Source organism: Impatiens glandulifera, chromosome 1, assembly GCF_907164915.1.
Source record: "Impatiens glandulifera chromosome 1, dImpGla2.1, whole genome shotgun sequence".
NCBI classification, from domain to species: domain Eukaryota; kingdom Viridiplantae; phylum Streptophyta; class Magnoliopsida; order Ericales; family Balsaminaceae; genus Impatiens; species Impatiens glandulifera.
The window spans coordinates 58049417-58066010 of NC_061862.1; the positions used below are offsets into that span (position 1 = coordinate 58049417).

At 27.8% G+C, this 16594-nt stretch overlaps 2 protein-coding genes across 2 annotated transcripts; both read right to left on the minus strand.

Moving 5' to 3' along the window:
- Positions 1-1262: 1262 nt before the first annotated feature.
- On the minus strand, positions 1263-4931 carry LOC124913962 (probable inactive purple acid phosphatase 27). Its single transcript, XM_047454418.1, has 12 exons — positions 4693-4931; positions 4510-4601; positions 4365-4434; positions 4144-4266; positions 3967-4059; positions 3597-3726; positions 3024-3105; positions 2802-2934; positions 2441-2646; positions 2217-2342; positions 1698-2007; positions 1263-1616 (listed from the first exon to the last, which is right to left on the minus strand). The coding sequence occupies exons 1-12, from the start codon at positions 4897-4899 to the stop codon at positions 1311-1313; spliced, it is 1878 nt and encodes a 625-aa protein (XP_047310374.1). The 5' UTR covers positions 4900-4931; the 3' UTR covers positions 1263-1310.
- A 9963-nt stretch (positions 4932-14894) lies between these two features.
- On the minus strand, positions 14895-15758 carry LOC124928978 (glucuronoxylan 4-O-methyltransferase 1). The gene has a single exon (XM_047469234.1). The coding sequence runs from the start codon at positions 15756-15758 to the stop codon at positions 14895-14897; it is 864 nt and encodes a 287-aa protein (XP_047325190.1).
- Positions 15759-16594: the final 836 nt, after the last annotated feature.

Here is a 16594-nt window from a genome sequence, read left to right on the forward strand (position 1 = left end):
TGTGAGACACAAACATCGTTTTCACCTCTCCACAACAAGAAGAATTGTACCCTTACTTTGGATTTAGAAGGAAATGTTCATTTCCTTCGTAAGCACTTCATTTTTTTTAGTTTTTATTTGACCAATGTATTTACCCCAACAATATTATTATTATAACGATTGAAGTGATCTTACCAAGAAAATCGATAGAGATGGTTAGAGAACGCATTTATCTTCTTAAAAACCTTAATTAGTTTTTATTTTCATTAATTATTCCTCTTTGTTTCGGGTGTGTATTACATTTTAAGCTACTTATTTTATATATATATAATTTTATAATAAATTTAAAATATTCTCATTTACATCGTATTTAAAAATAAAAAATTATTCTTTTAAACAAACATGCAAAGTAACATTCAACAAATAATTTAATAATGTTGACTATTAATCTGCATTTTCTGTAAAATTAAAAGCTCCATAAATTCCCACCACCAAGTTGTAAGGATATGTCTAATTTACTTATTAAGTATCAAAATTCGATTTGTATATACTAACTTGTCAAAAAGTGTCAATTTTGTTTAAAGTAACGAAAATGTTAAACACCGTCAAAAATTTTGCCACATGTAATATCTAACTATTATTTATTTATTTTTTAAATTGACATTACTTTAATTATTTTTCCATTAAAACAATACATTAAAATCTTTATTTATCCATTCTTTCTCTCTCTTTATTCCACAACTATCCATTTTTCTTTTCCCTTTTCTTACGATTAACTCTCAAGTTCTTTCAGATTTACCTCCTTCCTCCTATTAACAAGTTTTTTCAGATTTACCTCCTTCCTCCTATTAACTCCCAAATGAAAGTTCCTTAATCTAAATATTTATAACTGAACTTTAAACCGTCATTGTCGTTGGTGAGAGTTTTTTTTTCATAATAGTTACACTGTTAAACTTTATCAGCTCGCAATTGTAACCTCCAAATCTAAGTCTTTTTCACATAACTTTAAACTATCGTCGTTATTGGTCAAAACATTTCAATTAAAACCTTAACCACTGTAACTATTATGAAAACAAAAACTCCCACCAATGACAATGTTAAAAATATTTAGATTAGAGAGCTTTCACTTTTACTTAGTGTTAATTAGAAGAAGAAAGAAGTAAAAACTGAAAAGAACTTGTAAATAAACAATAAATTTGTAAAGTTAAGTATTTTATAACCGAAACCCTATCATATTTATAAATAAAACAGACAGTCTCCATATAATATAAGTAATACAAATCTGAATAACCTTATTTGTCCATATAATAATAATTATTATTATTATACAATCAAGTTGCTAATGTGGTAGGTTCACAACCATCATGCACACATGCTAACACATCTCTATAGTCCCTTGAGATGGTGAATGAATCATAAACTTTACCGTCACTACTCTTCTTGTACTCGAAAAGAAGAGAGGATTGATTAAACGCAGTTAGTTTTCCAAAACCATAATCGTAATCTTTATACACGCTCCAACTCGTATTCACATTACTGAATTCAGACTTAGCGCATCCTCCCCCACCCGCGACTATGTGTATAGTTCCTTTCACTACTCCCGAATAGTGCGAAGTTTCCGAGTTTACACAATGGTTCTACAATGTTGAATCACAATGTTTTCAAATTTTAGTGCTAGATCTAGAAACAAAATTGTTTTCCAAAATTATTATTATTACCTGATAAATTGGGCAAGTTCTCTCATAGTTATGTACATGGCCATAAAATGCAATGTCCACCTTATACCTCTGCCACAGTTTCTGCAAATTGTCTCGAGCCATTGGCTCTGCAAACGAGCCCTCGAGTCCATAGTATTTGTCCGATGAATATCCAAGAACACGATGAGCAGCAAAGATCAGCCATGGCTGATTCTTCCTGTCTGCTGAGGCAAAACATTTCTCAATAAACCGATATTGTTCAGAACCCTCTCTCCAGTCATGTTCAGTATCAGCAATGCAGAATTTAAACATTCCATAATTCACCTCATACCTGTCCAATCAAATCATAAACAGAAAATTACCAAACGGGCTACAAAAGAAACAAGGCTAGTTATTTTTGGTTTGGTAGAATTGAAACTATAATATAATTGGATTTGGTGGTCCAATTTCAAATACTTAGCTTGTTTCATGACTTATAATTGAATTGTAATTCAAAATATACATGTCCAAACAAAACTTCACAGTGTATTAGTTTATTACCAAGGCTTAGCTCTGTTCTCAGCCGGAACATAGAACATCGTCTCAGATAATACACCACATTCCCCACCAGAGTCGGAAGTGTTATAAAAAGAACCTGTGTCCGGCCAATCGCGCTCATGATTACCACTGCCAAAAGAAAAATAAAATAAAAAATTGCATTTTAATATCATTTAGTGAATGGAACGAATTAAAACAAATTTTAACCAACTTCAACTAAATAGGACCTTGCAATCATGTATGGTACAGCTGAGGCAACAGGCTCGATCTGTGAAGTGAATTGATCCCATTGAGATAAATAACCATTAGCATATGAAATATCTCCAATATGGAAAACTATATCTATGTTCTTTAAGTCCTTTATTAGTTGGTCAGTCGTGTTGAGAGATCCAGGTTGGAAATTATTAAACTCGTTTGATCCATCTCGTTCAGCCTGGAAAATAGAGGGCAAAAGTAACAAATTGTAATGAGGAACTGAAACAAAGTATGTTTTTTCGTTTTTATGCAATGACCTTTTAAAATAAAAATTAAAAAAAACCCTGTCTATAGGAATGAATGAATGATTGAAGAAAATGAGGTTAACAGTACCTTTCCCATGTCACCAAATATTATGACCCGTTGTAGGGATTCTTGGCCTGGATATGGAGATGCTTTGAAGGAATACAGCTTGCTCCAGACATATGAACCATTGAGCAAAAGATGACCCATCTTGTAATTGTACCTGAAAATAATTTAGCATGAAAGGTCTCAGCTAAAAGTTTTACAAATAACAATTTTCTCCTTTATGCTTCAATCTCTAAAAACACATACACAGTATTTGGCCATAAATCTCTCAGAAAACTTGTGTGAATGAAACCAGGATCACGCCACCCGACTGTCCTAGCAGGTGCTCCTACAAAAATAAGAGGAAGTTCCATCTCATGCTTCTATGATAACAAAATGACCTCTTTTGCAACAAGGAAAAACTGATTTGGCAAATATTTAAAGAAATTCAATGTGAAAAATGGGATAAAAGAAAACTATTCAACTTTTCAATGTATTGCAATCTTTATGTTCATAGTACTTGAAAAAGAAAGTTTAATTTCGATGTTAATAAATTTGGATGAAAAAAAGTTAAATACTGAGAACTACCTGGATGGGTACTAATGCTAGAAACTTACACTCATGTATAAACATGTTGAAATGAGATTAAGAAAAACAATGAATTGGTAGGTTGGTACACAAGGAAAAACTTATATTTTATAATTATGAAATGGAAAAGTGAAAGAACAACAGGAAGTCTCATTCTTAACTGGAGAATTTGCAAGTCTAATTTTCATAGTATGCTTTCAGAAACTGGATATTACACAAATTTTTTTGCTGATAGAAGTAATTTATACTTACCACACACACTATTCTGATGGATCGTCAATGTTCCAGCATATGATCGCTTCTGATGTCCTCTCTCTGGACCCCATTCTACAAAAGGAACGACTTCATCTACATTATATCCACTCGTCCAAGTTACTGTCATCTGTACATGTGAGAAATTGAATGAGTAAAAAAACATGCAAAAACTTGTTGCGTATCCAAGGATTGACAAATTAAGTTCAAGCAAGATGAATCAATGGACATAACAATTCAACAAACTGTCTTCCCTGCTAAATAAAGAGAAAGTTCTTCACTGTATTGATCAACTGAAGGTTTACAATGTAAGAAGTAAAAAGTTTAATAAAAAAGAATCCCAAGATTAATAAACAAAGATGGAACTTACTTCATTCCAAGATTTTCCTAAAGCAAGGCGTGGATACAGCGGCGCCTTGGGATTAAGAAACGTTATTGCATTTGAGACCGACACCAATTTAGGCTGCATATACAGTTCCATTAACAACATCAATATGTGAACAATTTACTTAACAAAATGGAAGAATAACAAAAATTCTTAACTGACATTCGAGAGCCCTCCAGTAAACAACGCGAAGGAGAAATCTGCTCGTTGATTAATCAATTGGAATTTCAGAGAAGTTTTCCCTGTCTTTGTGTATCCAGAATTGGAGAAATTTGCAAATGTATACTGCAAAAACAGTCCACATAACATAACTTAGACAAATTCCAATGAGAACATGAAACTCTCTCTATATATAACAATAGAAGAGGGTTAAGTAATCGAACCTTTATGGGGGCTGTACATATATACGGCTCATAAACTCTAACTTCATCACCCGTGTAACAATTCGATGAACTGACAAAGTATTAAACATCTTTGTTAACTCTTCTTAACAAATAATTAACAGTCTTTGAAATGAAAACAACATACTTGAAGTTAGCAGGTGAGAAAACAGCAATCCAGTCATCATTTGATGGTTTTGCATATTCAATATCTACTTTAACCCATTCAGTATCTTCTCCCTGAATAGAATCAAATTAACCAAGTCAACGACGAAGTCATTTCTCAGTCAAATTGGCAAGGAGAGAATGAAATAAAGGGAGGAAGACATACATTTATGCCAAGAAGAAGAGGAGAAGCGGTCACGGAAGCCGAATCGTGAAGCGAGAGTGTGGCTTTGAGTATGGCGATCTTGGAAAGAGGCTGTACATCGTTGCCGGTATGAGCTGATGCTAATGAGATGAAAGAGGAGAAAGAGAGGAAGAATGATGATAAGGTAATGATCATATTCATACCAATGAGAAACCTGTAAATCTCCATTATCGTCTTGTAGAAAAGCAAACGAATAGAATAGACTGTGTAAGTTTATAATAATGAGAATGAAAACGTTATGGAGCTGTATATCTCGACTTTTGTGCCATAAGATGCCAAAATTTTATATGGAATGCTTTTTCAAATCAATAGTATTATTTTGTTAAATTGTTTTCATTATCAATTAAAAAAAATTTAAAAATAAAATAAGAAACGTGATAAGGTCGACGAAGTTGAGATTCACAATCTCACTAATATTACGTCATTTGTCACTCAGAGAGAGTAATAATAAAAAATATCATACTAAAAAATGACTACTTTTTCGAACATGGTTAATTTTTCCAAACATTGTTAATTTTTTAATTTATTATTACTTTTTAAGACATAATTTTTTTTATTACATGTACATATCACGTTACATTTGTAGTCTTATTTTGATTACATACAAATAATATATATATATATATATAAACTAATACCTTTTAAATAATTTTATCAAAAATATTTTGACTTTCTCAATATTATTCTTAATCATTATTCATTTTCTTTATCTATTTATTATAATAACTCCAATCGAAATAAGGTCTTAATAAATTTTAAATATATATTTTTGTTAAGGCCAAGTATTTCATTACTTAAAATGAGTAACCCAATGAGGAAAGTAGCTGGAATATGCTCATTCTTAGCTTAGATACCTATTGAAGAAAGTAGCTGGAATATACACTCATTAAAAGGTCTTGTTTGGTTGAACTGATTTAAATAAATTTATTTTTTTAACTATATAATTTAATTAATTAATAAAACACTAAAATATTATAAAATATTTTTCATAAAAGTTATTTTTTTTATCTTTAAATATTTTTAATGAAAAACCCAATTAAAAATATTTATACAGTATAAGAAATTTATGTTAAATTTAGTTTGTTTTGTTCCAAAAAACTTGATTTATTGAAAAAAGTTGGTGAGTGTTTATGATTTTGAGAAGATAGATATTTTTTTTAAAAAAAAAAACTTAAAATAATATTTATATATAATATTAAAAATTTTATTTTATTTTTAAATAAATATTATTTTAGTATTTAGATTAATAAATAAAATGATCATATAATTGATAAAAGAGAAAATGAAATGATATTTGATTACAATTGAATTTTTAAATAAAAATTTAATTATTTGTTTTTTCTAATTCAACATATTCAAACATTATTTCATTCTCTCATCGATTATTATTGTTTCACTCAAATTATTAACTTAAATATTAAAATAGTATTTACTTAAAAAACAACTATTTTTATTAATTATATATTAATACCTCTTTTTATAAAAAAAAATAATAATCACCACTCCACATTTTTAAATAAACTAAATTTATTTTTATAAATCCAAACCGAATAAACTCTAAGATGTTGTTCGGTTATTTTTCTTTTAAAATTCAATAATAATCAAATATTATTTTATCATGTTTTTCTCAATTAAATAACTCAATTTATTAACTTATAAAATACTAAAATATTATTATTATTATTATCATTATTATTATTATTATTATTATTATTACTATATATTAATATTTTTAACCTTTTTTTATAAAAAAAAAAATATATCTCTTCAAAATTACCGCCCAACAATATTTTTTAAATAATCAAATCCGAAGAAATTCTAATTTTTTTTCAAACTTTCTCGCATTTGTCACACTCACTTAGTCCTCTCTCATGTAGATGCATGTACTCACTTCTAACTTTGAAAATATCCACAAACGCAAGGACTAAATTATATAGCAAAATTGTCAACTTAATTTTATGAACATTTTCGAGTTATATCTTAATTCCTTGTAAGAAAAAAAAAAAAATCAGATTTGACTACATATTATTGAATTTATTTTGTTTAGTCAAAATTATAGTTGAGGATATTTCAGTTTAATTTAAAAACAATGGTTTAATATTTAAATTTTTGTACAAATATATTTTGTAAGTTAAGAAATATATTTAAATTTAAGTTAATCACAAGCTACATCCTAAATTAGACATTTAGGTAATTTAAATAACTTATTATTTTTAACTATTTTTTATCTATTAGTTTATCAATCAAAATCAAATTATTATTTTATCCTTTATTTCTAATGAACATAAATCATGTTATGAAGTAAGTTGTGTATTTGTGTATTTTATGCAAGATTGTTAAGTTAGACATTTAGGTAATTTAAATATATAACTTATTATTTTTAACTATTTTTTTATCTATTAGATTATCAATCAAAATCAAATTATTATTTTATCCTTTATTTCTAATGAACATAAATCATGTTATGAAGTAAGTTGTGTATTTGTGTATTTTATTCGAGATTGTTAAGTTAATCACAAGCTACATCCTAAATTAGACATTTAGGTAATTTAAATAACTTATTATTTTAAACTATTTTTTATCTATTAGTTTATCAATCAAAATCAAATTATTATTTTATCCTTTATTTCTAATGAACATAAATCATGTTATGAAGTAAGTTGTGTATTTGTGTATTTTATTCAAGATTGTTAATGGTTTGAAGAAACAAGCAAAATAATTGTAAAAAATATTATGGAAGTGATTTATTGATTTATGCATTTTATTAACTATTGTTTATGATTTTAAGAAATAATCGAAATAAAAGACAAAAAAAAATGCTTTATGGCTCAAGAACTCAAAAGGTTCCTCCTCTAAAATTTATTAATCCAAAGATCACATGGGAAGAAATAGAAACCATGCCAATAAATAAAATACAATTCAAAAATGTATTTTGTTGTGTACAAGCAAAAGTTGTTGTTTCTCCTCACGATCGTTCTATACTTTCTGTCACAAATTATTGTTTGCTGAATTGGTGTCGAAAGTTTCACTTGTGTGTCTCAAGATAGGTGAGAAAAAATGAAAATAGTTGAGAGAAAAAAAATAGTACGAAATTTGTGTTTTAGAAAGAAAAAATAGATTTTAGAGTCATTACTCAATTTTTTTCTTAATGATCGAGAAAAAAAAAATAAAAAGTGTAAAAACAGAGGTGAATGTGACATTCGATAGTTCAATGTTTGTCGAGACTCAGAAAATAACCAAAATGTTAAATCCTCCACGTCCGTTTGAAAACATCCTTACTCTTAAGAATTTTGTCATTTTAATGTGTTATTTGTATGTTTGAATTTTATTTTACTCTTAAGAATTTTGTCATTTTAATGTGTTATTTGTAATTTTGAATTATAATAAAATTCCAAAAATCAAAAGGATAAAAAAGTCAAAATGATAGAATCTATAAGGGATAAACTCGAATATTCGAATAAAGATAAAATGTCAACATGGCCCATGTGGCCACAAATTGAGCATAAAAAAATATATTGCCTAACTCCCATCCCAATGAGTGAATTTCAAATTTAACGGAATGGTCTTCTACTGTATGGAGGTCGGACAGTAGAGTATCCATCTTCTAACTAATTTTTTATTTTATTATCGAAACTCAACAGTATATGTATTTAATTGTATTCACATTATTGATTTGTCGGATATTTATATATATAATGATACTTAGTTTTTAAAGTGTTCGGATTGTCGGGTCGAGAGATATGATTAATTTGGATATATATGTGAGAGTAATGGATACTTGAGTCGGATTGTTGGTTGACCCGCCCATAAACTTAAAACGATTAAAAATAAAATTAAAAATACTATAGGTATGGTTTGAACTTGCAACTTAACAAAAATAAGTACAACTTTTTAATTAACTAGGCTAATAACACTTTATATTTTAAATTCAAGACCAAATTTAATGAACGCGGTGGTTCATCAATAGTTCTTAGAAAGTAAATGAATACTTGAGTCTGATTATTGGTTGACCCGCTCATAAACTTAAAACGGTTAAAAATAAAATTAAAAATGTTATCAGATTTTTACATAATTTTTTTTTCACGGTTTTTTATATTATTATTCGTGCGAGATACATGCTAGTTTGATTTATGACGGTACTGTGTTATCCGACTAAAGTTTAAATTTATATTATTTACTTTTAAAATATACTAATTATTAAATAATATAATATTTTAATTAAAATATTTAAACTAAAATTATAATTAACTAAATATACTACAAAATATAAATTGACCTAAAAATAATAATAAATATTTTAAGCTTATAACAATATTAGACAATTAATCTTTTGTACAACATAATACAAATTCATCCAAACAACCAAATATAAACAAATTTAAAAACCAATAATATATAGTACTTATTTAAACAAAAATTTCAAAATATAAAAATTATTCGTTTAGTTTTCTTACTTAAAAAAAGTCTTTTTTTGAATACAGTTCTTAAACAAGTAAATTATAAACTATAAAATCAATAATAAAAAAATTAACATTCAAAATAAAAAAAATAAAATTAAAATTAAAGTATTTAATTAATAATGTACCTCAAATATTCGACAAACAATTAATTACTTAAAAAATAAATTCTTGGTCATATCACACCTACAGTCGCGTCATCAGGTGAAGATGTAACTAAATTTACAGATAAATATATACATTACAAAACATAACTTACTAAATAATAAATAACTTAAAAAATACTAATATCAAAACATTAAAATATACAAATAAAAATATTACCTAATTAATTACTCAATCTTAAAAAATATAATAATTTTATTGTTAATAAAGAGATTTAAAGAAAAATAAAACTTAAAAAGAATGTTGAAAAAAGAAGTAAGGTTGAAGATAAAGAGTTAGGATATAAAATTTATTTTATTATTAAAAAAAAAAAGACGAAAGTCCAGAGATAAAAAAATATTTTATTATTAAGGGTAAAATAAATATTACTGTGAAGTTGGGAAAAGTATAATAGTGATATTTGAAAGGTCGTAATCACCTTTAGTTTTACTTTTATAATATTAATATAATCGGATATCAGATTCGGTTTATGTAAACTCTTCATCCCTGACTCTGAATCGATCGGGTAACCTTCTCCTCATCCCATCACCAAATTCGATTTAAAATACTTAAACTCGATCATCGAATACCCACGAATATCGAATATACGAGTACCCATTGTCATTCATAGTTTATATATATATATATATATATATATATATATATATATATATATAACCTAAGGAAATGTCGATTTGATTAAAGCAAACATTTGTGAGAAAACTTAAAGGTACGTCCTAAGGGTCCCTCCACATAGGGAATGTCGGCTCTTCTCCCAAAGTGGATAGCGGAGAAAGTTGTTGTAACGCAAACATTGGTGATAAAAACTTAAGGATTCGTCAACGGAGTGAATGTAAACTTGAGTAAAGTAAACATTGGTGAGAAAACCTAAAGGTTCGTCCACGGAGAATGATTCAGGACCTAAGATCATGCCGAAAGGTGTAAACGAATGTTGGGAATGTCGGTTTGAGTGAAGCAAACATTGGGGAGAAAAAACCTAAGGGTTTTTCTATGGACGGTGATTTAGGACCTAAGATCAAACCAAAAGTGTAATCGAATATTTAAGAATGCACCATTGAAGACCGCAAAGTTCTTCCAAATAGGGTGAATCAAAGTCAAAAATCATGATAAAAGGAGTAGTGAATGCTTATGTAGGTTTAGAATTGAGAAGGTTAAGATTAATAATAATATACATGGATGCAAGAGATTTTAACAATACATTTTTTTTCTAGTATTAAAATTATTAATTAATTATATATATATAAATACAAAAATTCATAAAATATCATAAATATTTGTTATTTTAATTTATAATATATATATATATTAAAGAATATATAAATTTAAAAAAAAATTAAAAAGAAATTTAACTAAATATGTTAAGATTTAAACTGATTAAATAATTATTTATTTATTTATTATTATAAAATAAAATAAGACATTATATACTTGAAATAATATTTTAGAATTTACAAAAAGAAAAATATCAATATATATTTAATATATTATTAATTAAAAGACTGAAATAAAATAAATAAATAAATATTTTTTAAAATAATAATAAAACTGTAAAAAAATTTAAATTAAAAATATATTTAACTAAATATGTTAAATTTTAAATTTATTTAGAAATATATTTGTGACTTATTTATTATTATAAAAAAATAAATTAAAACACTTGAAAGAATAATTTTTTTATTATCATATATTTTTTTATTTAATTATTTATATATATAAATTTTAAATAATTTTTAATATTTGTCCAATTATATATCATAATAATTTCTTATTATAACAAAATTAAGACTATAAACAATATTTTTTACTAGCATATATTTTTTATTTAATTATTATATTAATTTTAATTATTTTCAATTTATTTATTTTTCTATTTTTGATAAATATCCATTCTTACTAAATTTGGTTATTAAAGGATCAATATATCTAAAAATATAAAAAACAAATTGATTAGATGATTTTTTAATGTTTTTATTTTTTAAATATGTATATAAAAATAAGGAATATTATACTCTAGTAGATTTTTATATAATTTGATTCGTAATTTGATCCAAAATTTAATGTTTAATGTTTTTTTTCTTCTAAACTACTTTTCTTACCTAATGAATGTTGTCAATTTAAATAATAGGTCCGAATACATTATATCTTTCTTTTAGATGTTTTTTCAAACTTTATATACTCAATGAATTTAAAATTATACATAAACATTAAACTTAAATTAAACTTAATTTTTACAAATTAAAACTAATTTAAAAATTTGAATAATATTATTTTTATTTAAAATATTTATATATAAATAATATTTTGTTTATAGTATTACCCGTGTATTTGCACGGGATCTATGCTAGTTAGGATACATATTCTTAAAATCTCGATTTAACTATTTAAATATTACAATATTGCGATTTTAGATTTTATAAGAAAGTTAACTAGCCTATTTAGATAAGTAAACTCTTAAGCTAATTAAACTACAACGATTCAAAATTTACTTAAATATGATTTAATTATTTTACGAGTTAATAACAATTTTACACTTTTACTATCTTCCCATATCCACGAGTTAAAAACAATTTTAACTTTTACGAGTTAATAACGAGTCTATTGAAAGTTTGACGATTTCTCTCCAATCAGATAGTCCACTAAAGAATAATATGATAATCCAAATATGTATGTCTATCATATCAACCGCATCAATCCAAACTTTCCAACAACTATTTAAAGACTCGAGCATCACCCAATAAATCCCAGTAATACTCCACAAAAGATTCCAAATACTAGTCACCCATAAACAATGCAAAAATAAGTGTGGTGCTGATTCAACCTCTTCTTGACACATACGACTAGTCATAATATAACATTTTTTCATGCACATATCATCGGTTAGAATTTCACCATTAATAACGCTCCATCCAAAGAACGAGATCTTGAATGAAATCTTTGACTCCCAAAGTTTTTTCTAATAAAAATTATATGAAATCATCTTAGCGAACAACTTGTAGCAATGCCCCACATGGAAACTATCCATATCGTGCTAACGCATAATGTCTTGTTAAGACGGTGACACTTGTTTGTGTTCTACCAAAAGTAAAATTCTATTATGGGACGAAGTCTCCATAATGTTTAATCTCCTTTTATATCTAATTCGGCTAGCAAAACCACTAAACTGAGGATCAAACATGTCATTAACTGTAGCATTTCTACATATAGCAATGAAAGCAAGCTCAAGATATGTCGTAGCTAGACGTTTGACACTACACCAAATGTCGTCCCAAAATCTAATTGAAAATCATCCCCACAATGAATCTAGATTGCTCACGAAAACTTTTCTACATAGAATAAATTTCCCTCTAAATGCTACATCTCACTGGATAATTAGACATTTTGGTGAACTAACCAGACCAATCATTACCATACTTACATATGATTATCGATTCCCAAAGACTATTCGGCTCAATTTCAAATCTACTACACCATTTTGATAGAAGAGCTTTATTAAAATAAATAAAATCTCGAATATCTAGACCTCCTTGATCTTTAAAATATTTAACCTTATCACAACTAACTATATGACAAAACGATGAGTTAGAAGATCCCCATAGAAATTTACACATTATTCTCTCTATTTTCACCGCCACACTCTTGAGGAGAATGAATAACGATATCATATATGTGAGCATAAATGACAACACACTCTTAATGAGGATTAGCTGACCCCTTTTGAGATAATTTTACTTTTCCATATAGACAATTTACATTCCATTTTAGTGATAATTGGGTTCCAAGAGACCTTGGATCGTAATTTAGCACCTAATGGCATACCAAGATATGTTGACCGAAAATCACCAATTTTGAACCTCAACACATTTGTCAATCTTATCCTTCTTCTATTCGAAACAAAATTTGAAAAAAAGATGTCCGACTTATTAAGATTAACTTGAAGACCGAAATATGCACCGAATAACCATAAAATATTCCGATGGTGTTTAAAATTCCTATAAGTAGCTTGAACCATGCAGAACGTGTCATCAACGAAAAGTAAATGTAATATGGAAAAATGATATCTTCTTGACCCACAACTCACTCCACGGATGAGTCTCGAGTTTTCTACGAAAGCCATCATTTTTTAAATAGCTTCCATAACAATTACGAACAAAAAAAGAGATAGTGGATCACCCTGTCTGATCCCTCTAGAGCTCTCTCGAAAAATTCCTGAGAACTTCCATTAATAACGACAAAAAACCTATCCGTCGACAGGAAATATAATCTAATCAATCAATTTCTCACCCATTCCCATTTTGTCCATTATATGAAATAAAAACTCGCAATTGACAAGATCAAAAACTTTTTCGATGTTTAACTTGACAAAAGCACATTTTCACCTATTGAATTAGTTGAGTCAATGCACTCATTGACTATTTATGTGACATCATATGTTTGACTACCTTTAATGAATGAAATCTAATTACTAGATTTGACCATCTTTAACACCCTCCGCAACCTGTTGGCCAAATATTCTGCGAAAATCTTATTGAATGACAAAACGAGACTGATAGACCTAAATTTTTTCACATCAATAGTTTTGGAGCTTTACGAATTATGCATATCAAAATAGAGTTCCAACTCTTATAAAATGATGAAAATCGATAAAAATGATCAATTGCTTCCATAATTTCAGTTCTTAGGAAATGTCACATCTTCTTAAAAAAACAAAAATAATTAATCGCATCCTAGCGCTTTATCACTTCCATACCCTTAATGGTCTCCTCAACCTCCTCCAACGTAAAACGAGCCTCCAACATATCTTTTTACGTTGTACTAATTGAATAAAAAGTTATACCATTCAATTTAGGTCTGACCTTAAATGACTCTTTAAACAAACTCTTATAGAAGTTGACAATAGTCGTAGAGATTTCAGGTTCACTACCATAAATTTTCCCATCAATCGAGATCAAATTAATCACATTATTTCTTACTTGCGCGTTAGAGATCTTATGGAAAAACTTGATATTTCTATCTCCGACTCTTAACCATGTATCTCTACTTCGCTGGCGTGTCCCAATTTCTTCTTCCTTACACATATCGAGTAACTTGCTAACAATGTGAATATGAGAATTAACTTTCTTAACGAAGAGTTCACAAATCTCCTCATTCCCGTCAATGACATTAATTTAATTACACAAGTCATTGATTTTAGCATAAAATAAAACATAATCTCTCACGAACTAAATTTTGAGAAATTTACGCAGATTTCTTAAGTTCACAAAGTTACTCGACAGAAAACCAATCAATGACTGATTCACCCTTCATGATTGCACAAGCAGATAAAGTTTTATTAGTATTATTATTTAATTAAATTATACTTAATTATATATATAAATAAAAATATTATATAACTAATATTTTTTAAAATTTAAATTCTTAAGTTTTTAAATTTACAACTAATCAACAAATATTATATTTTCATTATTTGAACTTATATAATTGTTCAACCAATCCACTTAGATTATATATATACATTAAAACTCAATTTCTCTATATAAATCACTAAGAACAAAACATGGTGGAATTTGAATGTTGATGTTGAGCTATTATTCTAAAATGCCAAAACTTCCCTTTGGTTGAAACTAAATTATCATCACACAAAAATTCCCAAGCAAACCACTTCTCAATCATCCTATCCTTATCATGAATGAGTATATCCGTGGACTGACCCTTCTCCTTCTTCCCAGATCTAGCTATCAAACCCGCAGTATAAATTGCTTCCATTCTACCCGGAGCATCTTCTCTATCCCCATCTGGCCCATCAACCACCACAATATCCCAATTCTTCTCCATAACCGCTTCTGGAAGCCTTCTCATTGCCAATTTGCACTTGTTCCAACCGCCTGGTCTGCAATCTGGGCTCTCCCTTGCATACTTTAGTAACTCGAACGCTTCTCTTGCAGCCCTCTCGTACTCAACTTTATAAAACAGAGCATTTATGCTGCTTGTATTCAGTTTTTCCATCTTTGAAGGGTGATCATCGAGAAAGTAATTGATCCCGGCTTTGTTGATTAATGACATGTTGATGTATTCTGGTTCTAGACCGAAGAAGAGGAGATTGCATGGAGATTTGTTTGATATCAGATTTGACAAGAGGTTTAGTTCTTTGTTAGTAAGGATGGAATTCTCAGATGGGTTGTCTTTGAGAGTTGTAGAAGAAGGAGGAGGATGAGAAGTAGTGGTGACCACGGAGATTTTGAGGAATCTGAAGACTGAGATGATGGAAAGGATGAAAACTAGAAAGGGTATAATTTTGATTTTGGTGATCTTCATAAATATTCTTTTGGGTTCTCTTTTGTTGTTTAGTTTTGATGATATTGGGGGAGATAATCGAATAATGGAGGAGTTGAACACTTGTGGAGGCATTTTCAGTCAATTTTTGGATTAAGATTTCATGATTGGAGTGTGGGGGCTTTAAAATGACTGTTTGGTTCTTTATATTGATGGGTTTAGAATTTTCTTGAGTGAAAATGAAGGAAGATTGAGCTTTTGCTTTTGCTTTTGTTTGAAGTTTTGTACTCTTTCTAAGAAGCTAACTACCTAATTAGCCAACATGTGGCATAATTGGAGTGAAGCTCCATTCCAATATATATGAAACTAGAAGGATAAAAGGAGGATTGTGACATTGGTTTAATTAGGTAATAATAAATATAGGAGTGTGATTGAAGTAGTAGGCTAAGGTTGTTGATGGGATGCTTTCAATCAAAATTTTATTTTCAAGTTTTGTGTTTGAAACCAACAAGTGTTGTTATTATTATTCAGTACTAATTTATTCATATTATTGTTTTTGAAATGGAGAAATAAAAACAACATTTTACATTTTATCTCTTTGATATGAGTATCGACGCACCCTCTACTATCTAGTTTCGATCATTTTTCAATTCTCGACTACTTCAAGCTTGTGTGATGTTTTCCAAGTGTGAGACGGTCAAGGACAATATCGACGGCAATTTGTGTTCTTTTAATAATAACATTCGCTTTGATCATAGTCTATATATGTAATTCATGTCTATGAGAGCATTCTTATCCATGACCGGGTCAGGGTCATAATCAGACTAAGATTTTGGTCATTGTGCTCCATGACCAGTCAAATCTTGATCATTAATTAAAAAATATTATTTTTATTTTTAAATTAAAAAAATAATAAATAATTTTTAAATATAATAATAATATTTAATTTCTAATTTTTATACATAATAATG

What these genes read in the sequence shown, in the direction of transcription:
- LOC124913962 (XM_047454418.1), bottom strand. Translation starts at nt 4,899, where the DNA reads ATGGAGATTTACAGGTTTCTCATTGGTATGAATATGATCATTACCTTA. An exon ending in TTCTCACCTGCTAACTTCAA is followed by an intron (nt 4,435 to 4,509) that starts GTATGTTGTTTT and finishes ATACTTTGTCAG; the next exon opens with TTCATCGAATTGTTACACGG. An exon ending in GATTTATGGCCAAATACTGT is followed by an intron (nt 2,935 to 3,023) that starts GTATGTGTTTTT and finishes AATTATTTTCAG; the next exon opens with GTACAATTACAAGATGGGTC.
- LOC124928978 (XM_047469234.1), bottom strand. Translation starts at nt 15,758, where the DNA reads ATGCCTCCACAAGTGTTCAACTCCTCCATTATTCGATTATCTCCCCCA.